General features: G+C 50.7%; 2 protein-coding genes across 2 annotated transcripts in view; both read right to left on the reverse strand.

The window, feature by feature from the left end:
- Window positions 1-1703: 1703 nt before the first annotated feature.
- On the reverse strand, window positions 1704-7728 carry MRPS24 (mitochondrial ribosomal protein S24; the record flags this gene model as incomplete). The annotated part of the gene is made up of 5 exons (XM_083453412.1): window positions 1704-2268; window positions 3134-3245; window positions 4284-4381; window positions 5700-5837; window positions 7698-7728. The coding sequence occupies 5 exons, from the start codon at window positions 7726-7728 to the stop codon at window positions 1985-1987; spliced, it is 663 nt and encodes a 220-aa protein (XP_083309538.1). The 3' UTR covers window positions 1704-1984.
- A 1879-nt stretch (window positions 7729-9607) lies between these two features.
- Window positions 9608-26107, reverse strand: part of NPC1L1 (NPC1 like intracellular cholesterol transporter 1) — a 30572-nt gene continuing 14072 nt past the window's right edge. The window contains exons 8-19 of the mRNA XM_083453739.1: window positions 25111-25238; window positions 24809-24961; window positions 23159-23248; window positions 20889-21079; window positions 19454-19581; window positions 18909-19038; window positions 17702-17757; window positions 16681-16831; window positions 16276-16507; window positions 14310-14423; window positions 12770-12932; window positions 9608-10261 (exon numbers count right to left, since the gene is read on the reverse strand). Of these exons, the coding sequence (XP_083309865.1) occupies window positions 10086-10261; window positions 12770-12932; window positions 14310-14423; window positions 16276-16507; window positions 16681-16831; window positions 17702-17757; window positions 18909-19038; window positions 19454-19581; window positions 20889-21079; window positions 23159-23248; window positions 24809-24961; window positions 25111-25238 (1712 nt within the window). The 3' untranslated portion in view covers window positions 9608-10085. The remainder of the gene's footprint in view (window positions 10262-12769; window positions 12933-14309; window positions 14424-16275; window positions 16508-16680; window positions 16832-17701; window positions 17758-18908; window positions 19039-19453; window positions 19582-20888; window positions 21080-23158; window positions 23249-24808; window positions 24962-25110; window positions 25239-26107) is intronic.

Raw genomic sequence — 26107 nt, forward strand, 5'->3', positions numbered from 1 at the left:
ACAATTGCTTTATAGCGCATCAAAGACAGTTATTACTCATTTGCTGCCCAGCACCCAGCTGCCTTATTCTGCTCCGGGGAATTTACGTTTCCTGTATCTGTGCTGGGAAAGTACAATTCTCCGCTGTGCTGGTGCTAGCTGGGTGCTGGCTGCATAAGTATGCGTAGCCCCAAGCAAAGAGTGATGTCACCGTCACTGATGACAAAGGACAAGGTCCACAACCCATCTATCAGAAGAGCAGGGTGTAGAAGATCACCAGGTTGATGGGCTATGTAGAACTGATAAAAAGGACTGACAGAATCCGAGACCAGGGAGAAGAGACGGTGGAAGAAGATTGGAAATTTTTTTGTTTTTTAATCTATTTAGAGAAATATTGTAAAATTAATGAACATTGGGAAATGTTGGAATGAAATTACATGACTTTAGTAGAAACATTATAAGGAGTTAAGTATAAATAAATTTTAAGGTTTTGATGGTAAGATAATGTTAAAGTAAATTAAGATAATTAAATGACAGAAAGCAGTGAAAGAGGGAAAGGATTTGCTGACATAGTTAATAACTGGAATAGAAAAAGGGAGGTGTGAGGAGGTCGAGGAAATAAGTTAATGAAAGATAAGGATAAATATTGGATGTGTTTTTAATTGTTTTTCTTTTTCTTTGTGTTTTGATGTATTGTGTTGTTTTTTTTGTTCTCTTTTTATGTATCTTTTACTTTTTTCTCTTTTTTTTCTTGTGCTTTTTTCTGAAACTTTTAAACTCCTAATAAATATTATTTTTTTAAAAAAAGAAGAGCAGGGTGGCGGGGGTAGCTCTCCAGGGTGCAAGCCTGGGCAGTGTGTATGAAGGTCCTGGGCTGTCCAGATGACAAGACCACCCCCCTCAGCCTCACTGATGTGGTCCAAAGGAAAGCAGAGAAGTACATTTGGCACCAGCTTGGCTGCAGGAGTTGCCGGAAGGAGGCTTACAAGGTGCCATACAACCGTCTTAGGAACTCCGCTTCAGATTTGTGTAGGGTTTCCTCCTTAGCCTTTTCTTCTCCCAAAGAAAAGCGGCCCAGTTCTCTGAACAGTAAAGTTATCCCCTGCAGAAGGAATGCACTGCCACCCACTGCCTGTGTGAGCCAGATATTCTGTAAAGGTAAAGGGACCCCTGACCATTAGGTGCAGTCGTGGCCAACTCTGGGGTTGCGGAGCTCATCTCGCTTTATTGGCCGAAGGAGCTGGCATACAGCTTCCAGGTCATTTGGCCAGCATGACTAAGCCGCTTCTGGCGAACCAGAGCAGTACACGGAAATGCCGTTTACCTTCCTGCCGGAGTGCTACCTATTTATCTACTTGCACTTTGACGTGCTTTCAAACTGCTATGTTGGCACGAGCAGGGACCGAGCAACGGGAGCTCACCCCATCACGGGGATTCGAACCGCCAATCTTCTGATCGGCAAATCCTAGGCTCTGTGGTTTAACCCACAGCGCCACCCACGTCCCTAATATTCTGTAATTGGCACCAAACGGAAACCTGCAGGACCACCGCAAAGAGGCTGCCATATAGGAGGGGATGCTTTGAGCAGTTTCTGCTATAGCCACAAAGATACTTCAATCCCCTGCCTGGAGCAGGGCTAAGCCCAATGGATGTCAATAGCTTCTGGGATGCTCCTGGCATATAAGTCGAGAGTCCAGGAAAATAGATCTGGAAAGAGCCACGAATAAGGGGCACAAACATTCTTTGTTTGGATTTCAACCAAAAAAAAAAAAACCCAAACCCCAACTCCTTTCACAGCAAGAGTCCAGGGCTCAGTCATTCTCTGAGCCTTCACAAGCAAACTGAGTGTCTTCCTTACAAGGTGGCTACCAAGCAGAAGTTCCCAGGTACCCCTAACTCCCTCTGAAGTCCCTGGCTGGAAGGCTCCTGCTCCTGGCTCAAGAAGCAGAAGGCCCAGCTGGGTCTTGGCTCAAAGACAAGCTCTCCCCAGCAGGGACGGCCAGAACTAAATATACTTGTAGACCATCTTCTCACGAACCGTCTGCACTTCCATCTTGACGGGGCACTTGTACAGGAAGGAGAGCAACGTCTCTGTGTAGCCAATCAGGAAGTAGAACTTGGAAGGCCGCAGCTTCTGCAGGAAAATGGCGCAGATTATCAGCGTGTTGGCACGGCGCTTCAACACAATATCGCTGGCCAGGCAGCCATGGAAGGTGCCGTAGATTAACTTGCGGATGAAGACATCCTCCACAGAGCGTTCAGCTGCCCCTCCCTCGCCGCTCAGGTTACCTACAGGGCGGGCAACAACACAAGGGGAAGGGGGGGGGAGTAGGTTATTAATTCATTAATTGTAGTATTTCTATCCCACTTCAAACCCTGGTCTCCCAGGTCCTAATCTGACACTCTAACCATTATACCACACTGACCTTCTGTATCAGGGAGCACCAGCCTTGCTGTGCTCTGCATTCAGGAGGGTCATAGCTAGTGCTGGTGGTTTCAACCAGCCCTTTGGTTCACAACTTTCACTGGGTGGCAAAATGGCCGAGCCAATGAGGACACGGCTCACAGCCTAGGTCAACCCCAGGGGAAATTATTATGCCTTTATTGAATAGCATTAATTGTTTTGATGAATTAGTGGTTGTCTTTTTGCTTTATTTATATGCTGCTGTGTTCAAAGATGATCGTGACTGCAATGTATGTTTGTGATTTAAGGCTCTTGTGGTTGTTGTGAGCTGCTTCGAGCTCAGCATCTGTTGCTGGAAAAGCAGAATTACAAATATTAAATCAAATCAAAGTGACTGAATACGCTTCCAAGGAGGCCAGGTTTGGAAGAACTTTGTATGCAGCTCATAACAAGTGTCAAGGGAGTATCTACACCTGTCAATAAAACCACCCATTGCAGACAAGAACACCGAATGAGTTTCTCTTTTCAAGGCACAAGTGGTGCAGAAGATGTCAAGAGTGATGACCCCACCCCCACCCCACCACCTCCTTTCTCCAACAATAGTGTCCTAGGCCCCGTTTGATGACAACAGCCCCAAACCCAAAACCTTCCAGGAAGGAGTGGTGGCAGACCACTTGTACATCTCCACCTTTTCCAAATACAAGTGTCAGAACAGCCCATTCCCTCCCCCCCCACTGCCCCCCAACTCACTTGTGTGCTGGGAGAGCCAGCCCTTGCGGTGTGCAATGAAGTGGGGTGGATGGGCTTCCTCATAGGTTACAGGCTTGTCTCCTTTCCCAACACGAACCCGAGCTGCTCGGTTCTGCAAGAGAGGTGTGTTGCAGGAGGTGTTTACCTCTCACACACAAACAGCATGTGTGCGCACAGGAGAATCCTATGCCATATTTATAACAATGGAAGGCATCTTGCCCTCGCCTGCAGTGCCACAATACACAGGAAGCCAGGGGTGGGCAGAGCCTCACAGCCCTCTGGGTGATTTACAAGACATCCACAAGGACCTTTGACTCTGGATTTGGCACCAAAGGGAGTGGTTTTTTTCTAATGCAGATTGCTGTGCAAGGAACATTTATACAAGAGAAAGAAGACCCAACCCCCCCACCCCTGCTTGAATGCTGATTATGTTCCCCTTCCTGACCTAGCCTTTCTATTGAAAGGTCCTGACAGAGGTGGGGGGGGGGGTAGAGGCTCCCTTGAACCCATCTCAGCTGTGGCATGCTCAGGGCCCCTCACAGGCCTAAAAGGAAAGGTAAAGGGACTCCTGACCATTAGGTCCAGTCGTGACCGACCCTGGGGTTGCGGCACTCATCTCGCTTTTTTGGCTGAGGGAGCCGGCATACAGCTTCCGGGTCATGTGGCCAGCATGACTAAGCTGCTTCTGGCGAACCAGAGCAGCGAAAGGAAACGCCGTTGACCTTCCCGCCAGAGCGGTACCTATTTATCTACTTGCACTTTGACGTGCTTTCAAACTGCTAGGTTGGCAGGAGCAGGGACCGAGCAACGAGAGCTCACCCCGTTGTGGGGATTCGAACCGCTGACCTTCTGATCGGCAAGTCCTAGGCTCTGTGGTTTAACACACAGCGCCACTCGCGTCCCTGGCCTAAATGTGAGGGGACCTAATTCATACAGAAAAATCCCTCTGCAGATAAAATGAAAGGTGCTCCCAACACCTTTTAGCATGGTATGTGGTTAGCTTTCTGCAGCAAGCAGTCAGAGAACCCCATTTGAAACCCTGGCCCTAGAAGGGAAAAAAACCAGTCTTTCCTGCAAAAAGGCAGAGTGCTCCACAGCATTCCCAGGACAGCAGCCACCCAAGTATCTTTTGGATCTCTCAGGCTCTTACCTTACAGCAGGCAACACTGGTCCGGAAATCCCGCCTTGCACAGAGCTGCCAAGAAATATTGCCAGGACTCCCTACAAAGGCCTGAGAACAGAATGACAATCAGCTATTCATCTGACACAATGGAGAACCAAACCAAGCACTTCTATGCATATTTTTAGGTTAGCTCAACAGCTCCCCTGTAGTACAGGGGACACAAGCACACACCACACTTTCTAGGTCTCTGGCTCCCACTACTCAGAGATGCTGTTGCCTCTGAACAAAGAGGTGCCATTTAGTTATCAATAACTAACAATTTTGGCAGCACTCAGCCTCCAAGAAGGTTATGTCCTCAAAAAAGAGAGAAGAAAACTAGAATCAAGGGACTGGCTACAGAGATGGTGGAAAGGTTTGAATTGTTTGAGAAATAAAGAGGATGGACTCAAAATCTTAAGACAGCAAAGCAATGATACTCAATAGTCATTACTGAAACCTGATGGAATGAGATTCATGAATGGAATGGAGGAACTGAAGGGCTTAGATTATTTTAAAAGAACAGATCATTAAAAGGATGTATACATGAATGAAGAAATCTACAAACCTAAACACTTGGGTAATTTTTTTTATAAAGAGGGAAATAACAGCTACATCTTTGTGGGAGCATGCTGCAGACTGTCATGTCAAAAAGAAGACTTGAATGATGCCTTCCTAGAATCATAGGACCCTCAGGGTCATCTAGTCCAACTGTCTTCTATGCAGGAATCCTTTATCCAAGGTAGGGCTTCTGTTCGAGGACCCTGAGATTAAAAGTCTCATGCTCTACTGACAGCATCTTAGTGTAGTGATTTCCCCCTCTGCATCCCTTTCATAACTCTATTTTTATAAATCATTTGTCCATCCATAGCCCAAATTTTTACAACAAGTTTTCTGTCAATCCTCCCAATGTATGTAACTGTTTGCAATAGCTTTTCAACTAAATTATAAACTTTCCCCATTCTTTATTAAAGAGGTCCTCTTCCTGGTTTCTAATTCTGCCTGTACGCTTTGCCATCTCGACGTCATTCATCAGTTTTGTCTGCCCCTCTTCTTTTGATGGGAGTTGTAGACCCTTGGGATCATCTAGTCCAACCCCCTGCAAAACCCAGCAAAAGCAGCATGGCTCCATCAGTGGCGGATTTCTGTATAAGCCAAGCAGAATCCCTTATTTTGGCTGCTGATCCCTTATTTTCGAGGCTGCTGGTCCCTTATTTTCAAAGCTGTAAGTTGACAGCTATGACAACAACCCTGCGAGGTAGACTGAGAGGCAGCGACGCCCCCCCCCCTCAACGTCACACGCGGGGAGCTTCCTGGCCGAGTGGGGGCACCTGAACCCTCCGCAGTAGCGCGTGAAGCCCCTTCCAGCCCCCCCCCAAGCGACTTCCTGACCGCCCCCAGACTCGCCTCGAGGCCCCGCCGAGCCGCCACCGCCGTCCTCCACCAGGGCGCCGCCATCTTGGGACGCGACGTAGGGAAGAAGGATGAACCGGCCAAGCCTCGCGAGAAGAGGGGACGGCGGAGGTGCCCGGATGTACTCGGAGACTAGCGATGGAGAGGAAGGGAGGGAGAGTTCGAGCCGCCAGCACGTGGTGGGTCGCGTCCAAAGAGAGAAGCCGAGCACGTGCTGCCTCATAACTTCCGGTCGCAGTGCGACACCTCCTGGACCTTGCTAGCCCAGTGACTTCATCTAGATCAGGGGTGTCAAACTCAAATTCATCGGGGGCCGCATCAGCAGTTTGGTCACCCTCAAAGGGCCGGTTGTATCTATAGGACTATGTGTCCACTCTTTATTATCATAAATTATTGTCACTGCATTCAATTATTACTGTTTTTTGTAATAATGTAAGGAGGATAAAAAGAGGGAAGATAAAAAGAAGGAAATAAACAACTCAATCAACCAAGATCGCATTTCTTCTTTTTTAATTTTTTTTCATTCAAGGGGAGGGAGAACAAGAGCCATTTAAAGGGGAAGAAGAAAAACAAAACCACAACAAAAGGGTTATTGCACTTAGACCTTTGAAGACGCGTGCAATTTACTCGGTGGGGAGAAAAGAGACGGGAGTGAAAACAACACATTCTTTTCATCTCGGGAGTTCCTGGTGGCTTTCAACAAAAAAGGATTCCTTCTCTTCCTCCCCCCGCCCCCCACCTCCTCTCTCTCTCATCTGCCTCGTCGCGAAGGGCCAACAACTAAGATCAATAAAAGTTTTCAAACGGAAGAGGCGGCTGTGAGAGGCATCTGCTGCAGGGAGGATCATGCTTGGTATGAGCGGAGTTTTCCACTCCTTCTGCTTCGCTTGCCACCGAGGGGGACAGGCGGAGGCGGGTCAGCCGCGGTGAAGGCAGAGCAGCGTCGACCCTTGGACCGCCAGAGAGCGAGCGAGAGCGATGAGGAGGGAGCAGCCGAGCCAGCGCTGCTGGCGGGCCGCGAATAAGCAGCCTCCCGCCCACCGCCGGGACATCGCAAGTGGGACTTGCTGGGAGCGCCGAGGCACCTGGACCTTCGGACTGCACGTAGGGCCCTGGGTGTGGGAGCGGTGGGCAGTGGCTGCAGCCTCGCCGGCGCCGCTAGAGGGCAGACGTTCTCTGGCTTGTAGGCTGCCGCGCATGCGCTGAAGAGGCGGCTTTCTTGTGTCCAAAAAAAAAAGCGAGAAAAAAAGGTGAAGGCTGGCGGCCGGCAGCGGCTACACGGGCCACATGACGAGGTCTGGCGGGCCGGATTCGGCCCGCGGGCCTTGTGTTTGACACCCGTGATCTAGATTTAAAACGGGCATCCAGTCTCTCAGTGACTATTCCAGGGGTGATCGGTGATCACCCGCAAGTTGCAGAAAAAAATATTTTGTCCAGAGATCTGTCTGGCAAGGATGGCTATATCCAGAGAGAGAAATGGGCTCTTCTTGTTTTTTGTAATTTAAAAACGAAATCCAATTGAACAGCAAAATATAAAACTTGGAATCACAGAATTATATAGTTGGAAGGGACTGTGAGGGTCATCTAGTCCAACCCCCTGCAATGTGGGAATGTTTTGCCCAACTTGGGGCTTGAACCCATGTCCTTGAGATTAAGAGTCCCGTGTTCTACAGAGTGAGCTATCAGTTGTTAAAACAAGAGGGAAAAGGTCGTTTAATTTTCTCAGCTGGAATTCTTGTATGGGTAAAGAACATAAGAAGAGGCTTCCGGATCAGGCCAAAGTCCAGCCTCTGGTTCTCACTGTGGAGAATCTCATAAGTAGAACCTGAGCACAAGAGCACTCTCTGCAAATGAGATTCAGAAGCATTATTTCTGCCTCCGACTGAATTTGTCCAGCCCTCTTTGGAAGCCATCCAGTTTGGTGGCCATCACTCCCTCCTGTGGCAGCGAGTTCCATAGTTTAACTGCACTGCACGAAGGACTTTCTCTTACCTGTTTTGCTTCTTCCAGCATTCAGTTTCATTGGACGTCTGTGGGTTCTAGTGTTATGAGTTTCATGTTCATCTTTATGCCCCCTCCCCACCCTCAGATGTAAGATGGGGCGGCTGCTGAGTGCCGGCCTGGTGGTAGCATATGTTCTGTCCCCAGGCCCAGACCGGGGGGGGGGGGGGCATATGGGCCAGTTGGCCCAGGCCTCTGATTCCAAAGTGAACCTCGGTCAGCATATTCACAAATGCTAGGAAAGCATTTTTAAATGTAAATACTTAAAATAATCCTTTTCCCTATGTATTTTTAAAAAGCATATATAGCTATATTTTCCATTTTGTCTTTATATGCAGATACAGTTCAAGCCTTGAAATAAAACTACTTGTCAGCATAACTTTTGTGAAAATTATTTATATACTTATTTATAAGTCTTCAGTTATCCCCAGGGTAAAAAGGGGGGGGGGGAGGGGCACATTATCTACCTGCCCCGAGCCTCTGCCTGGCTCTGCAAGGCCCTGTCTGTCCCTTCCTCATGGGCTTGATGTCTAGTGCCCCGTTTTTGACACGTTGGCACGTTGACATCAAATGGTTCCTTTGCAAACCCCATCAATCAGCCAGTGATCAGCCTTGCCTTCCAGCCCAGCCATATTGAAAATGAAAACGACCCCAGCATTACCCGATGTTGGGCACGCAGGTGTTGTTCTGCGGGCCTGATTAGCCCATGGCTGCTTTCTATAGGATTACTTTCATACACACCTTGGATCCACCATATAGAAAGGGGTGTGTGTGGAATCACTAAAGCAAAATAATATTTTATTTTATTTTGTGGAGGAGAGAGTAAAACAGGGGAAGAGGGGTCTCTATGTCTCCTCCTGTGTTCTGGAGGAAAGAAGGCACGGTGACATCTTAGCAAAAGCCCTGTTTGCTGCCCTTGGAGCAGTTAGCCATTTACCTCCCTCCTCCATACCTGCCCTGTTTTATATGGGGTTATGCCAAGTTCTGATGGCACCAGATGCTTCTGACTAAACCAACTAGTCCAAGCTTGTGACTCAAGGTCACCGTTTGCTCTCTGTTACCCCAGGGAGGCAGACTAAGGTGAAAGCTATTTGGTAGGTTATGGGATGCGGGTGGTGCTGTGGGTTAAACCACAGAGCCTAGGACTTGCCGATCAGAAGGTCGGCGGTTTGAATCCCCGCAACGGTGTGAGCTCCTGTTGCTCGGTCCCTGCTCCTGCCCACCTAGAAGTTCGAAAGCCCGTCAAAGTGCAAGTAGATAAATAGGTACCGCTCCGGCAGGAAGGTAAACGGCGTTTCCGTGCGCTGCTCCAGTTCGCCAGAAGCGGCTTAGTCATGCTGGCCACATGACCCGGAAGCTGTACGCCGGCTCCCTCGGCCAATAAAGCGAGATGAGCGCTGCAACCCCAGAGTCGGCCACGACTGGACCTAATGGTCAGGGGTCCCTTTACCTTTACCTTTATTTGGTAGAGTGGCTTCAATAGGAGGGGGTCAAAAACGGGTGTTGGGGATGGGCCATTATTATTCCCCCTCCCGCCTAGAGCCACAGCTCTGCAACCCTGTGCAACCTCTGAAGCCCCATCGTTAGAGGGAAGGGCAGCTTTGACCAAGAGACAAACCACCAGAGAATTGTCGAGGAACACAAAGAAATGTGTTTGTGCTGCTTTTGATCTTTATTCCATTTCCACCCCATCTTTCGCACATGGAACTCAAGGGAACGTCCATGGCAGTGGCGTAGCGTGGGGGGTGCAGGGGGGGCTGGCTGCACCGGGCGCAACATCTGGGGATTAGGGTTAGGGGGCGCAAATCCACGGGTTAGGGGGCGCAAATCCACGGGTTAGGGGGCGCAAATTACTTGCCTTGCCCCAGGTGCTGACAACCCACGCTACGCCACTGGTCCATGGGGTTCTCAGACAGGCCACAACCACCAGAAGCGCAGAAGCATTGGCAAGGCGGCCCCATCGCACATCTGTCCCAGTCTTATGTCCTGGTTCTCCTTCCTCTTCTGAGGAGCATCTTGTGGAGGAAGAAACACCTGGAATCACATCCTCCACCAGGCTGGTGGCTGCAGAAAGTGGGGGACCACAGGCGACCAGTTTGTGGGGTCCTCCAGCTCTTCTTGGTTGGCTGGGACAAGGCCAGAACTCTGGTTTGCAAAGCGCCCACATTCGGCAGATTCTTGCAGTTAGCAACCAGGTTCTTACAGATAACACTGTACTGTTGCGCTCTTGCTCACAGGGATGCGGGCTGGAGAATAATTATTATTTGGGGTGTGCGCACAATCACGCACACACACGGCACTCGCTTGCGGGGGCTGCTGTGGTTGCTCCCCGCACTGGCCAGCATCCTTGCTTGCCCAGAGCCTCTGTCCTGTGTCTGCCTAGATGCCCGCTCCTTCTGGGCAGCTGCCACTCACTCCTTCAGATCCCTCCTGCTTGGGTCTGTCCTTTGGAGCCTCGTTGCAGCCATCAAAGGCTTGGTTCTGGATCCCGTTGCTGCTTTCAAGAGCAAGGCTTTTTGTCTTCTGCTGCACACTCAGGGGGATGCTATCAGGCCCTAGTGGGGTGGGAGAGAAAGAGGTAAAGTCAACCACCAGGCCCCCTAACCTCACATGAAGCACCCCCACCGCATGGCAGGTGTTATGTATTAAAGTGCTTATCCTGGTCACCAGGGGTATTGTGTATACAGTGGTACCTCTGGATGTGAACGGGATCTGTTCCGGAGCCCTGGTCGCATCCTGAAGCGAACGCAACCTGCGTCCACGCGGGTCCCATTTTGCCGCTTCCGCGCATGCGCGTGACCTCATGTTGAGCGTCTGCGCATGCGCAAGCAGCGAAACCTGGAAGTAACGCGCTCCGTTACTTCCGGGTCGCTGGGGAGCACAACCCAAAAATACTCATCCTGAAGCTACTTCAACCCGAGATATGACTGTATAGTTTTCACTCAGGTCCACATCAGTTAATTTAAGCGGGAAACCCTGGGGTGTTGTTGTTATAATGTTGACAGCCGGCTGCCTATAAAAGCAGGCCGGCTGAGCTGTTCAGTTCAATTCAGTTCCAGCTTACTATAAAGAACCACTTGGAGACGGCACAATCTCTGTGCCGTCTGCTTTGTCAACCCACTACAGTGGTACCTCTGGTTACGTACTTAATTCGTTCCGGAGGTCCCTTCTTAACCTGAAACTGTTCTTAACCTGAAGCACCACTTTAGCTAATGGGGCCTCCTGCTGCCGCCGTGCCGCTGCAGCACGATTTCTGTTCTCATCCTGAAGCAAAGTTCTTAACCCGAGGTACTATTTCTGGGTTAGCGGAGTCTGTAACCTGAAGCGTATGTAACCCGAGGTGCCACTGTACTTAATAGCAGCCATTCTGGAGGACAGTTGCTGTCTCGGTCAAGGAGCATGCACAGAAGCGCTGACCGCCATGATTTGTTCATAGCTGTAGTCTGATTGCCGGGAAGGAGGGAGCTCATAAGAATATAAGAAGAGTCTGCTGGATCATGGCCCATCTAGTCCAGCCTCCTATGTGACTGCCCCAGATGCCTCTTTTGGGAGACCAGCAAGTAGGATTTGAGCGCAAGAGACCTCTTCCCTCTTGTGGTTTCCAGCAACTGGGATTCAGAAGCATTGCTGCCTTCAACCGTGAAGACAGAGCAGAGCCATCGTGGCTGGGAGCCATCGATAGCCCTCTCCTCTGTGAACTTGTGTTTTAAAGCGATCTAAGTGGGAGACCATCACCAAGTTGGACAACCATTGCTGCCTCCTGTAGGAGCAAGTTCCATAGTTTAACTCTGTCCTGCATGGCTTCCAACAAAGATTACAAATACATTAAAATGTCACACAGTAAAAACTTCCCTGAAGTTTAGATGTCTTCTAAATGTCAGGTAGTTGTTGACATCTGGTGGGAGGGTGTTCCACAGGGCGGGTGCCACTACCGAGAAGGCCCTCTGCCTGGTTCCCTGTAGCTTTGCTTCTCGCAATGAGGGAACCGCCAGAAGGCCCTCAGCGCTGAACCTTAGTGTCCAGGCTGAAAAATGGGGGTGGACACGCTCCTTCAGGTGTACTGGGCCGGGGCCGTTTAGGGCTTTAAAGGTCAACACCAACACTTTGAATTGTGCTCGGAAACGTACAGACAGACAGGCACTGTGCTGAGCAAGTGGGGACTTGGTACAGAGCACTGCTGCCAACTCTTCAAAAGTGGGGTGTATTCTAAATAAGCAAGTTAAAGCCGGCACTGAAGATTAAACTGGATTAAACAGCTTACATGTGTTTTGCTGTGCTATTAGGAAATTCTTTTTGCACAGTTTGGTTTTGAAATGCATTGTTTTCTTTGCGGCAAGCCACTTTGAGCATCTTTTTGTGTGGGTGTGAGAAAGTGGTATTTTTTTCCCCAAAGGTAATGAATGAAAGCTCAGCTGGATTTGCATCTTTCCAAAACCCTGGAGAAGAGAGGAAGAGATGGGCCTGCTCGAGAGGAGGAAAAACCAGAGCGAGGTCTCATGGAGAGAGGAACCCCCTGCAGCAAGCAAACTACCTCTGCAGAGCACTTCCTTAGAGTCATTAAGCAAAGAGCAGTTCTCTCCCACCCCACGAGCAATGGTGGGCACCCACTTCCCCCTCCTGTCGCAGGCAGCTTGAACTGTGCCTCCATCCCCGTGTCCCTGTCCTCTTTGCCCTCATTACAGGCTGTCTCGGGACGCGGGTGGCGCTGTGGGTTAAACCACAGAGCGAAGGTCGGCGGTTGAAATCCCCGGACGGGGTGAGCTCCTGTTGCTCGGTCCCTAATCCTGCCAACCTAGCAGTTCGAAAGCATGAAGTGCAAGTAGATAAATAGGTACCACTCCAGCGGGAAGGTAAACGGCGTTTCTGTGCGCTGCTCTGGTTCGCCAGAAGTCATGCTGGCCACATGACCCGGAAGCTGTACGCCAGCTCCCTCAGCCAATAAAGTGAGATGAGCGCCACAACCCCAGAGTCGGCCACGACTGGACCTGGGGTCCATTTTACAGGCTGCCTCAGCAATTGCCCCTCTTTGTAGGGGTCCGGCTTGGGAAGGCAAACTGGCTCACCGAAATAACTGAGAGCCACAGGCAGGAAGACAAGTCCGTGGAGCATCCCCAGCAGCGTGATGATGAGGTTGAGGCGGAAGAAGAAGATCTGGATCAGCTGGGCTTTGGCAAAGGCCAGGACTACGATGCCCGGGAGGTTGGTCATGGCCACGCCAGCAAACACCTGGAGGGAGAGCAAGCAGACAGCACAGGCTGGTTATACCCAGAAATCTCCAAATGGGAGAGAAGGGGCAGAGTTGGCTCACACAGCGGGGACTGCCTCTACAGGCAGGTGAGGAGTGCTATGGCCTTGGCAGCCTCACCAACACAGCCCAACGCCCAGTTGGCTGCCCACCAGATGGGCATAAAGAGCTCCCAAGTGTGGAAGTTGGAAAGTGGAGGGAGAGGCTGAGGAGCTCTCATGCCAATTTGGAGCTGGTTCCGGATGACCAAAAGTAGTGTGTTTATTTGGGGGGGGAGGGGAGAAGAGCACAACTGATTCTGGAGAGGGGGAACAGAGCTTGGACAGCCATCCATCAGATTTTTTAGCTGTGATACCTGCAACGCAGGTGGCACTATGTTGTAAACCATTGAGCCTAGGGCTTGCCAATCAGAAGGTCAGCGGTTCGAATCCCCATGACGGGGTGAGCTCCCATTGCTCGGTCCCTGCTCCTGCCCACCTAGCAGTTCGAAAGCACATCAAAGTGCAAGTAGATAAATAGGTACCACTCCGGCAGGAAGGTAAACGGCATTTCCATGCGCTGCTCTGGTTTGCCAGAAGCGGCTTTGTCATGCTGCCCACATGAGCCAGAAAAACTGTCTGTGGACAAACGCTGGCTCCAACCAGTAAAGCGAGATGAGCGCCACAACCCCAAAGTCGTCTGTGACTGGACCTAATGGTCAGGGGTCCCTTTACCTTTACCTTACCTGCATTACAGGGAGATGACACTTGGGGTCCCTTAGGTAAAGGGACCCCTGATCATTAGGTCCAGTCGTGGCCGACTCTGGGGTTGCGGCGCTCATTTCGCTTTACTGGCCGAGGGAGCTGGCGTACAGCTTCCGGGTCATGTGGCCAGCATGACTAAGCTGCTCCTGACGAACCAGAGCAGTGCACGGAAACGCCGTTTACCTTCCCGCCGGGGTGGTACCTATTTATCTACTTGTACTTTGACGTGCTTTCAAACTGCTAGGTTGGCAGAAGCAGGGACTGAGCAATGGGAGCTCACCCCGTCGCGGGGATTCAAATTACAACTCTACAATTCTCTGATTCTACGAACCAGCTCCAAAGGCCCCATGAGGGCAGGGCCTCTCCAGAGGCGGATTTAGGGCACCGCCACCAGTTACACCACACTGGGCACCAAGCCTAGGGGGCACCGCAGGACACCACAATTCTGATGCAATGAATTGAGCAGAATGGAAGGGGAGAGGCAAGAGGGGGGTATGTCACCGTAGACATTTGAAAGACCAAAGCCTGGTCTCTCTTCCCTGCCCCAATGCACCCAAGCAGCATCCTAAACGAAGCCACAGACACCCCACACGTGCCCCTATCCCCACGACTCACCGCACTCCCCATGTTGACTGTGGCCTCTCTGGCTCTCTCCACTTTGGTGGGCTGTGTGCTGATAGCGAAGGAGCGGGTGATGTGGGAGACAAACTCCACCGAAATGCCCACAGCCTACCGGGAGGAACAGAGCCTTTGTCAGAAGAATGAGCAGCTTTATTATTATTAAATCATATTATTATTATTATTATTATTATTATTATTATTATTATTATTATTGCCAAGCCCACCTGGCGCATTTGCTGGGCCAAAAAGCCCCAGTTGTTTATTTGTACCATGTGTGGTAATTTCCACCTGATCAGCAACGGGCACAAAAATTGCACCTTGCACATATGTGGTGGACCTGTCCCAAGGTGAAAGACTTCTGGGAAAAGATTTGTAATGAATTGAAAAAAATGTTGAAATACACATTTATTAAGAAACCAGAAGCCTTTCTACTTGGAACAACAGGTTTGGAATTGCCCAAGAAAGATGTCAGATGGTTTTTGTATGCCACAACTGCGACTAGAATTTTGTTGGCCCAAAATTGGAAATTACAAGAAGTACCAACAGTGGAGGAATGGCAGATGAAGATGATGGACTTTTGGGAGCTAGCTGACCTGACCGGAAGAGTCCGCAACCAGAAGGGGGAGGAGTACCAAGAGGAATGGAAGAAATTCAAAGTCTGTTTAGCTAAATATGTTGAGATAACTTAAATAGAATTACTTGCAAGTACAGTGGTACCTCAGGTTAAGTACTTAATTTGTTCTGGAGGTCCGTTCTTAACCTGAAACTGTTCTTAACCTGAAGCACCACTTTAGCTAATGGGGCCTCCCACTGCCGCTGCGCCACTGGAGCACAATTTCTGTTCTCATCCTGAAGCAAAGTTCTTAACCCGAGGTACTATTTCCGGGTTAGCGGAGTCTGTAACCTGAAGCGTATGTAACCTGAAGTGTATGTAACCTGAGGTACCACTGTATCAGATAGGCCTAGGATTTAAATATGTGATGTTGTAGAATGCTATGTTGTTAAAATAATAATAATAATAATAATAATAATAATAATAATAATAATAATAATAATATCTTTATTGTCATTGCCCCCTTTGGGGACAACGAAATTACTTGGCTGCTCCATAAAAACACTAATTAAAAAAATATAGTAAAATGAAAAGAAAGAAAGTTGTTAATCAACCAAGTAAATTCTATGTAAAAATAGTTTTGGAAAACTGCTAGCTACAATGATTTATATGGAAACTCAGCCAGGGGGATTCGAGGAAGTCACCCAACAATGTTAAGAAAAGTGGAATTATGACAATTAGGATAAATGTTTGTTTGTTTGTTTGTTTGTTGATGTTTTCTTTTCATGTTTGTGGATTTATGTGTCATAAATTTGGAAAACTAGTAATTTTTTTTGAAAAACAACAACAAAAATTGCACCTTGCTTCTGTTGCAACTGAAGCAGAAATATGGTCCAACCGAACCTGGGCATCTGGTATGGAAACGAGAGCTGGACCATAAGGAAGGCTGATCGCCAAAGAGTTGACGCTTTTGAATTATGGTGCTGGAGGAGACTCTTGAGAGTCCCATGGACTGCAAGAAGATAAAACCTCTCTATTCTTCAGGAAATCAGCCCTGAGTGCTCACTAGAAGGACAGATCCTGAAGCTGAGGCTCCAATACTTTGGCCACCTCATGAGAAGAGAAGACTCCCTGGAAAAGACCCTGATGTTGGGAAAGATGGAGGGCACAAGGAGAAGGGAACGACAGAGGACGAGATGGTTGGACAGTGTCCTCAAAGCTACCAGCATGAGTTTGACCAAACTGCAGGAGGCAGTGGAAGACAGGAGTGCCTGGCCTGCTCTGGTCCAGGGGGTCACGAAGAGTCGGACACGACTAAACGACTAAACAACAACAAGTCAAATTGCGCTTTATATTTGCAAGCCGGTTTGGTGTGTTGGTTTCATTGTATGACAAGGGCTAGCTTACCGTCACCAGGTTGATGAGGGAGATGGCGTTGAAGGAAATGCCCCACAGCGTCATGGCTCCCTGGGTGTCCACCAGGATCATGATGATGGTGAAGAGGTTGATGAGTCCTGAGCGCAGGTCCATGCCCAGCAGGACACAGCAGACCAGGAAGGTGGGGAGCAAGCAGACGGCCAGGTTGACGACCCCCGCAAGGGCGATGCTCAGGAACTGCTCGTAAAACACGTAAGTGATCCTGCAGAAAAACCACAACGGCCGTGGGGACACCAGCGAGAGACCCACTTTGCCACTCTCCTCGGAGCCTCGCTGACCCCAGGGGTGAAGAGAAGGGAAACTAGGGACAATTTCCCCCCAAAAAAGGACAAGATGCCTTTTCCGCTCCCTCCCCAGCCGCTCCCGACATCTTACGTGTATGGGAAGACCGTGAAGTCGGGGTCCGTTCCTGGCACCTGCCGCATGGCAGCGGTGATGTTGGCTGCCAGTTCCCGGGCCGCCTTCAAGGCTGCTGTGTACTCCTGGGAGTTTTTGAGGGGCGTGTGGTATGCCATGAAGCGGGATGCTGTGGAAAGAGGAGACAGGCTGTACCCAGAGGGGCTGCACCCCTTCGGAGGGGCATTAACCGCCTCCCTCCTCCTGCAGCCTCCCACCTCCGAAGTGGTGAACCAGGGTCGGCCAACTGGTGCTAAAGAGGGACAGAACTTTCTTTATGTATGCCACAACAGCAGCAAGAACACTCATCGCAAAGTATTGGAAGACACAAGAACTATCCACTCTGGAAGAATGGCAGATGAAGGTGATGGACTATATGGAATTGGCAAAAATGACTGGCAGAATCTGAGATCAGGGGGAAGAGACGGTGGAGGAAGATTGGAAGAAATTTAAAGACTATTTACAGAAATATCATAAAATTAATGAATGTTAGAATGATGTTGGATGGAGGTTAAAGGGTTATTAGTAATAATGTGCTGAAGGAGTATGGAAAATTCGAAGGTTAAAAAGATGAAGAATTAAAGGTATAATACACTAAGATAAAGACAAGGATAAGACAGAGGGAAGGGATTTGCTGATTAAATATTCGAATTGGAATACAGAGAGGGGAGGTGTGGGGAAGTCTGGGAAACAAGCGAATGTAAGTAATACTATGAAAATGGAATTGTTTTTACTTGTTTTCCTTTTATTTTTGTATTTTCTTTTTCTTTTTTCTATGTGAAAATCTTAATAAAATATTATATTAAAAATAATGAAGTGGTGAACCAGGGGAGACTGCACTGGCATGTATATAAAGCCAGAAGCCCACCTCCCCATCTGCATATCCCTCCACCCACCCTGGTTGCTGCAGCAAGAGAGTTGGTGCCCTCCCGGCAGGGCAGCAGAATTCGCACCTGGGGCTTCTTTTTCCTCTGGGGGATGGGAAGGGGGAAACACTCACCTATGACTTCCCCATCTGGCCCCAGCCGCACAGACGTGTCATAGGCACCACGACCCCTGGAGAAAAAGATGGGGAGGGGGCACGTTGAGTGTCAGACAGAAGCACTCCCCATGGCAGACCCAATGCAGCAGGTGCAAACTGGAAATGGCCCCAGAGCCCTTTTTATTTTATTGATTTATTTATTGCAATTATTTTCCCGCCTCCTTTCCCCCAAGGAGCTCAAGGTGGTATACATACTCCTCGCCCCCGTCCTGGCATTTTAACCTCACCACCACAACAGCTGTAAGGTAGGCTAAGAGGCACTGTGACTGGTCCAAGGTTACCCAGCGAGTGGTCTCAGGTCTTAAATCCAGCACTGGAACCACTACACCACACTGGCTCAAAGCCCAGGGATAGGAAAGGCTTAGGGCATCCCAGCTGGCTAGCAGGCAGCCAAGCTGTTTGCTGCCTACAGTTCCCCAAACGGCTTGGAAACAGCCAGCCCCATGGATGTCTCACACATCAAGACCTTCCTCAAAGGTCCCTCCCTCAGTGCCTGGATTTGGAGCTCTCACCCCACAGAGCCTAGGGCTTGCCGATCAGAAGGTCGGCGGTTCGAATCCCCGCGATGGGGTGAGCTCCTGTTGTTGCTCCCTGCTCCTGCCAACCTAGCAGTTTGAAAGCACATCAAGTGCAAGTAGATAAATAGGTACCACTCCGGCGGGAAGGTAAACGGCATTTCCGTGTGTTGCTCTGGTTCGCCAGAAGCGGCTTAGTCATGCTGGCCACATGACCCGGAAGCTGTACGCCCTCGGCCAATAAAGCAAGATGAGCGCCGCAACCCCAGAGTCGGCCATGACTGGACCTAATGGTCAGGGATCCCTTTACCTTTTACCCCACAGAGGTCAAGCTACCCCCAGGAAAAAACCTTGCGCTCCATAACAATCTTCGACCTCCTTGTGGGCCATTTCCCGCAAAATCCACCCACAGCCTGCCTACCTTGGCCTGGCCTCGTGGGCTCCACTGGCTCAATCCGGCTGCTCCTCAGCCTCCGCACTCCAGCTGGCCCCCCCTTCCGGTAGGGGTGCCTCTACAATGCACAGCCAGACAAGGAGACCCTCTCTGGGGAGGGGGGGGAATCATTCCCTGCTGTAGGAACAATCGCCCAGACCCAAATCCTGAACCGCACACATACACCCCCCCCCCCCCCGGTGCTTGCAGTACTCACGCCTTGGGGCATTTCAGGTTGGGCATGTCGTGGAGGAACCAGGGCAGGAACCGGTGGAACTCCTCGACACTTGGCCGGAGGGTCCCGCTCGTCAGAGCCATGCACTTCTTCAACAGGCAGGACAGGGAAGCTGGGGGAGAGAGAGGCAGAGGAGAGGCAGAGCCCCAGGTCCAGGCAGTGGCGTAGCGTGGGGGGGTGCAGGGGGGGGCCTGCCGCACCGGGCACAACATCTGGGGGTTAGGGTTAGGGGCCGCAAATCCACAGGTTAGGGGGCGCAAATCCATGGGTTAGGGGGCGCAAATTACTTGCCTTGCCCCGGGTGCTGACAACCCACGCTACGCCACTGGGTCCAGGCAGGAATCTCTGGTCCCCTACAGCTGGAACCTCGGGCAGGGAAACCCCCAGGGGACGTCCCACCGCCCCCTATACTTTCACAGAATGATAGAGCTGTAGAGTCGAAAGGGCTCCCCAAGGGTCATCGAGCCCCACCCCCTGCAATGCAAGAATCGCAGCTGAAGAATCTCTGGCGGGGTTTCTCTGCTTACTGTCGGTGGAGGGGCAGAACTGGTCCCTATCTGGGCCAAAGCTGTGGATGCGGCAGCAGCTGGAAAAGGGGCTCAGCCAGTCGATGAAGTCGTCCACCCAGGAAGAGGCAGGGATGGCCAGGAAGGACCTGGGGGGAGAGACAGCAGCATGGAGGGGGGCCGAGACCCACGGCCAAAGAGAGAGCTCAAGGCTCGAAGGGCAAGAGAGCAGGAGGGAGGCACAGGGCACTTGCTCGTCCCGGGCTGCCTCGGCCGTCTTCCAGGCCTTAGGCCCCTCCAGGAGCACCACCTGTGGTCTGCGGGATGGGGGCTGCCCTTGGAGGAAGGGGCCAAATGAAAAGGGGCAGTGGCACTTGCCAAGCCCAGCCTGAGGTGCCACTGGTGAGGTGGAACGAGGAGGGATGGAGCTGATCTTGCGGTGATCAAATGCAGGAAGCTGGGCTCATCCTGCCTGAGAAGGGCGCGGGGTGCCAGGCACCTGATCCTGGGCCCGATGCTGAACCTCAAAATATCAGGAGAAGCTCCTGGATGTTTGTCTAGTCCTCAGCTGGTTGGGGGCTGCCTTGATTTTGAGCTTATTGCCCTCTGGAGCCCTACAGACCGCTAAGAATCTCCTGCGCCTCTTCTAGAGCCTGGAGGGCCAGACCACACTACCTTTCCTGTATTATTATTTATTATTATTATTATTATTATTATTATTATTATTATTATTATTTGTATCCCGCCTCTGATTGTGGAGGCAGAACATAGATGTTGTGCCTAGTAGCCATCAATAGCCATCTCCTCCATGACTTGGTCTGTTCTCCTCTGAGCTCTTGATAATAATAATAATAATAATAATAATAATAATAATAATAATAATAATAATAATAGTTTATTTCTACCCCACCCATCTGGCTGGGTTTCCCCAGCCACTCTGGACAGCTTCCAACAAAGATTAAAAATACATCAAAATGTCACACATTAAAAACTTCCCTGAACAGGGCAGATGTTTTCTAAATGTCAGGTAGTTGTTTATCTCTTTGACATCTGATGGGAGGGCGTTCCAAAGGGCGGGCGCCACTACCGAGAAGGCCCTGTGCCTGGTGCCCTGGTATGCCTGGTATGAAGCAAACTCCAGGCTACTTTCTAGCATCTGCCTGGGGGTCTCTGGCTCCTTCTCCCCCAAGAAGGGTCCGGGCAAAAGAGCTTCTGCAACTGCTCTTTTACCACCATGCCCTCCCCGGTCAAAGCATCTTTCTCTCTGCCCCTGCAGGACGAACCCTCCAGGAACCCTCCCTCTGTATTTTTTCTTACGTTTCCTGGCAGGTTTGTGGAGGAAAGTGCATGCAATAATATTCTGGCGTATTTGAGGGCAAAACTGGGGGGGGGGCGCTCTTGTACACCCGCCCACCCCCTTTTTACAGGAGCAGAACGGCTCCCCCAAGCGACTTACACGTTCGGGAACTGCACGGCGGACTGGATCTTTTGCGTCAAGGAGTTGTCATCGCAGCCTGAGCTGGAGCAGACACCGTTCATTCCTTCCACCGTGGAGAAGTTGTAGCCCGGCGTGGTGACAAAGTAAGTTGGGGCCCCCACCATGAAGTACGTGTTCAGGTACTGGAAGTACTGCAGCATGTAGGAGTCCTGGGGAGAGCAGAGCGTAAGAACATAAGAACCACCTAAGACATGTGATAAAATGGGGGGTGGGTGGGAACTGATCTATAATGAATTGGGACGCAGGTGGCGCTGTGGTCTAAACCACTGAGCCTAGGGCTTGCTGATCAGAAAGTCGGCAGTTCAAATCCCCGCGACAGGGTGAGCTCCCGTTGCTTGGTCCCTGCTCCTGCCCACCTAGCAGTTCGAAAGCACACCGGTGCAAGTAGATAAATAGGTACCACTCCAGCGGGAAGGTAAACGGTGTTTCCGTGCGCAGCTCTGGTTCGTCAGAAGCGGCTTAGTCATGCTGGCCACATGACCCGGAAGCTGTACACCGGCTCCCTCGGCCTATAGAGCGAGATGAGCGCCGCAACCCCAGAGTCGGCCACGACTGGACCTAATGGTCAGGGGTCCCTTTACCTTTACTATACTGAATTAAAAAAGATGCTTAGATATACTTTCCCAAAAAAGCCTGAAGCTTTTTTGCTAGGCTTGATGGGGGAAGATATTAAGAAAGTAGACCAAAGGTTATTCATGTATGCTACGACTGCCGCCAGAATCTTGATAGCCCCAAAATGGAAAACACAGGAATTACCAACTGTGTCCTCCTCACCACTATGAGCTGAATAAAGAGCATGAAATCCACTCTCGACTCCGAGTATATTTCAGTTTAACTATGCACGGCGTGAAGAAGAAGTTTCTTTCATCTGCCCTGAATCTTCCAACATTTGGATTCTTCGGCTGTCCACTGAAGACAAGGCGAATCCATCTCCATCCCTCTGCCTGCTACCTTTTCCTTGAAGGGGCAGCCCAAGAGCAGAGCCCCAACAGACTCTGAGCTGCTCTGCCCTCCCTGTGCCCAGGCCAGCCCTTAACATCACCCTCCCTGCCCCTTTCATCCCTCAATTAAGGCTCTTGGCCTTTCGCTACTGGAAATTAAACAGAGAATGGAGGACCGGAGGTGGACATTTAAAAAACTGTCCCCATAGGCTCAGCCACTGCAGATCTTGAAAAGGGGGAGAGGGATAAATCTCGCCACTTCAACCGAAGCCATTGGAAGACAGTGGAAATGGGGCGTCTGAAGGAAGTGAACAGGTCAGCCAAAAGGACAGCTTAAAAATAAAATGGGGAGGGGGGCTCAAAGACCCTGGAAGACCCTGGATGCTACCTGGGAAGGCTGGTATGTAGGAAAGAGATGGGGGAGGTCAGCAAGTCTACCAGCACATCACTAACTGGCAGCCATGCTGACCCATACTTCATTAAACGGGAAATACCGTATTTTTCGCCCTATAGGACGCACATTTTCGCCTCCAAAATGAAGGGGAAATGTGTGTGCGTCCTATGGGGTGAATGCAGGCTTCAGGAAGCTCTGCGCAACCCTCGGGAGACCGGCTCCGAGGGTTGCGCAGAGCTGCCTGCAGTCCCGGCCTCAGTGCAGCTCTGTGCGGCCATCGGGAGCAGGGCGCAAAGTCCTGGCTCCCGGTGGCTGCGCAGAGCTGCCTGCAGTCCCGGGCTCAGCGCACTTCTCCCCATCGCCAGTCCCACAAGCTCGGGGGACAGCGGGGAGGCGGAGCGCGCCTTCCCGCTGTTCCCCGACCTGGTTCTTCCAGCCCCGCACCTGGGGGGGAAATAATTTTTTTCCTTTACTTCCCCCCCAAAAAACTAGGTGCGTCCTATGGGCCGGTGCGTCCTATGGGGCGCAAAATATGGTACTACTTTTAATGTTGCTGTCATTTTGCTTGCTTGCCATACGATAGAACTGTTGCTCCTTGGACCTGTTGTCATTTTTTTGTATTGTTTTTCTGTTTCTTTTTATTACTCCGTCCCCTGCTCTGGGACTGAAAACATTCGACGAAGAGCGAGCTATAAATACTGCAAATAATTTAGTTAACAAAGCTACTGGAGGAAGCCAGGTGGAAGTAAGCAGCTCCCTTCGTTAAGGTGCAGAGCACCCAGACTCAGCCAAGTCCTCAAGTTCCCTGAAGGAACTTCCTTGTGGAGAAGCCCCTTGGGGAAGCATCATCATCACTGCTGGCCCAGAAGACCAGCAAGCCAGCCAGCTCTCACCGTGGGCATGGCCAGCTCCTGATTCAGCCCCACTTCGACATGCAACATCAGGAAGATCCCAGCGCAGAACATGAAAATGAAGATCAGCATCTGAAGGTAAGAACACAAGAGGGTTCTCTGCAGGTGAAGCAGCAGGATCAGGCCAAAGCATCTAGTTCAGCATCCCAGTCCTCCCTTGCCCGCAACCAGGGACCAACTAGAGGCTCCCAGGAAGCACACAAGTCATTATTTTATGTGTTAGATGGATTCCCACCCCCATTCTCTCCACCCGTCATGGGGGTGTCTGTGGGCTCCCCAGGTGGTGTCTCATCCTGACCAGGGCCTGCTTAGTGGTGACTCCCCTGGACCTTCAAGTCACACCCTCTCCCACCTGACACCCCGCCTCTGATTCTGGAGGAGGTAGATATGGACTAACGTAGCTTGGACTACTGCCATGCGCTCTACGTGGGGCTACCTTTGAAGGTGACTCGGAAACTGCAATTAATCCAAAAAGCGGCAGCAAGACTGTTGACTGGGAGTGGACGCCAAGACCACATAACACCAGTCCTGAAAGATCTGCATTGCCTCCCAGTACGTTTCCGAGCACAATTCAAAGTGTTGGTGCTGACCTCGGCCTGAAGGAGAGTCTCCACCCCCATCGTTCATCCCAGACACTGAGGTCCAGCATCAAGGGCCTTCTTGCGGTTCCCTCATTGCGAGAAGCCAAAGTTACAGGGAAGCAGGCAGAGGGCCTTCTTGGTAGTGACGCCTGCCCTGTGGAACGCCCTCCCACCAGATGTCAAGGCAATAAACAACTATTTTACTTTTAAAAGACACCTGAAGGAGGCCCTGTTTAGGGAAGTTTTTAATGTCTGGCGCTGTATTGTTTTTGATATTTGGTTGGAAGCCGCCCAGAGTGGCTGGGGAGACCCAGTCAGATGGGCGGGGTATAAATAATAAATGTTGTTGTTGTTGTTGTTTAGTCATTTAGTCGTGTGTCCGACTCTTCGTGACCCCATGGACCAGAGCACGCCAGGCCCTCCTGTCTTCCACTGCCTCCCGCAGTTTGGTCAAACTCATGTTCGTAGCTTTGAGAACATTATTATTATTATAGTGGTGCCCCGCAAGACGAATGCCTCGCAAGACCGAAAACCTGCTAGATGAAAGGGTTTTCCGTTTTTCGATGTGCTTCGCAGGACGAATTTCCCTATGGGCTTGCTTCGCAAGACAAAAATGTCTTGCGAGTCTTGAGATTTTTTCCCGCTCCCCTCCCCCTTTTTCTAAGCCGCTAAACCGCTAATAGCCTTTTAGCAGCTAATCCGCTAATCCCTTAAGCCTTTAATAGCCGCTAATAGCCGCTAAACCGCTAATAGCACTAATCCGCTAGGCCGCTAATAGGGTTGCTTCGCAAGACCAAAAAACCGCTAGACGAAGAGACTCGCAGAACGAATTAATTTCGTCTTGCGAGGCACCACTGTATTATATTAGATATGGCTTCCAAGACTAACAGCCACCGAGGGGGAGTTGGTTAAGAAGGCTCAGAAAGAAGGATTCTTCTCCCCGCACCCTGTGTTCTCTTCTGCCTCCTTCTTGCCACCTTGCCTGCTCTCCGCCTTGGATTCACACACACACCAGAAAACCACCCTCTGCCACCTAACCAGCAGCACTCACCACCATGAACCGGACGAAGCTGTTGAGCAAGAAGGGAGCATAGAAGCGTTCTATGAAGGTGCGAAGGAGGCTTCTTTGCTTCTTCTCTGGGCTCTTCTTCTCTGGGCTCTTCTCCTCCAGTTGGACGCAGCAACACAGGTCAAAGCGAGAGGCCTGTGGGCAAACGGGGCGCCAACTGAGGACCCCATTGGAGTGTGGGGCTGGGGAGGAGGAGGAGGGGTGGTTGTGGAAGCCTGCAACCCCAGTCAGTAAGGAAACCCTCCCGCCTCAAAAATGCACTTTAAAAGAAAGGCCCCACTGACCTTCTGCCTGCGGGCATCCAGAGACAGCAAGGCCACAAACATGGACACCTGGAGCAAGAAGTCAAAGAGGACGGCCAGGGCAGCGTTCAAGGCAAAGGTCCGGACAGCCGGCATCTCCGACAGGCCACCTAGAAGCAGGAGGGGAGGCGTAAGGTCCAGCAGCGGATCCTGGCTGCTGGATCAGGCCAAAGGCAGTGGTCCATCCTGTCCTCACAGTGGCCAACGAGCTGCCCTATTGGGAAACCCATAAGCAGGATCCAAGCACAAGGGCCATACTGTGGCTTCCAGTAACTGGGATTCAGAAGCCTCTGACTGTGGTGGCATAACAGTGCCATCCTGGCCAGTTGCCATCAACAGCCCTCACTTCCTCCATGAATTTGTCTCATCCTCTTTTACCTCCATCCAGGTTGGGAACCATCACTGCCACCTTTGAGAGGGAGACCTGTAGAGTATTCCTTTCCTGTATTACTAGAATATTACTAGCAATGCGATGATAAACAGGGGATGTATATAGTTAGATAGCAAGGTCATGACATCACTTAGAGACTTGGAGCTATCCGTGCCAGGGTTGTTCGGAAGGCAATGTGCAGGAATACCACCTACACAGGAATCTAAGAATTCAACAGGAAGGCAACACAGGAAAGGAACACATGAAGGCCACATTCTAGTAATACAGGAAAGGAATACTCTACAGAGACCCACTGCTTGGTCCTAGCTTTTACCCGTCCTGAATCTTCCAACATTCAGCTCCATTGGATGTCCATAAAAAAAGGCACAGGGTGGACCTCCTGGACTCTCTGGCCACAGGGCAAGTCAGGGTCAGCTTTTAGCTTTGGACTACTGCCATTCCCTTGTTTTCTTCTTTTCCATCTCTCAGGGCTGAGACCACATTGGCAGTGGCGTAGCGTGGGGGGTGCAGGGGGGGCCGGCTGCACCGGGCGCAACATCTGGGGGTTAGGGTTAGGGGGCGCAAATCCACGGGTTAGGGGGCGCAAAT

Source organism: Podarcis tiliguerta (assembly GCF_965153285.1).
Source record: "Podarcis tiliguerta genome assembly, chromosome: 8".
Taxonomy (NCBI): domain Eukaryota; kingdom Metazoa; phylum Chordata; class Lepidosauria; order Squamata; family Lacertidae; genus Podarcis; species Podarcis tiliguerta.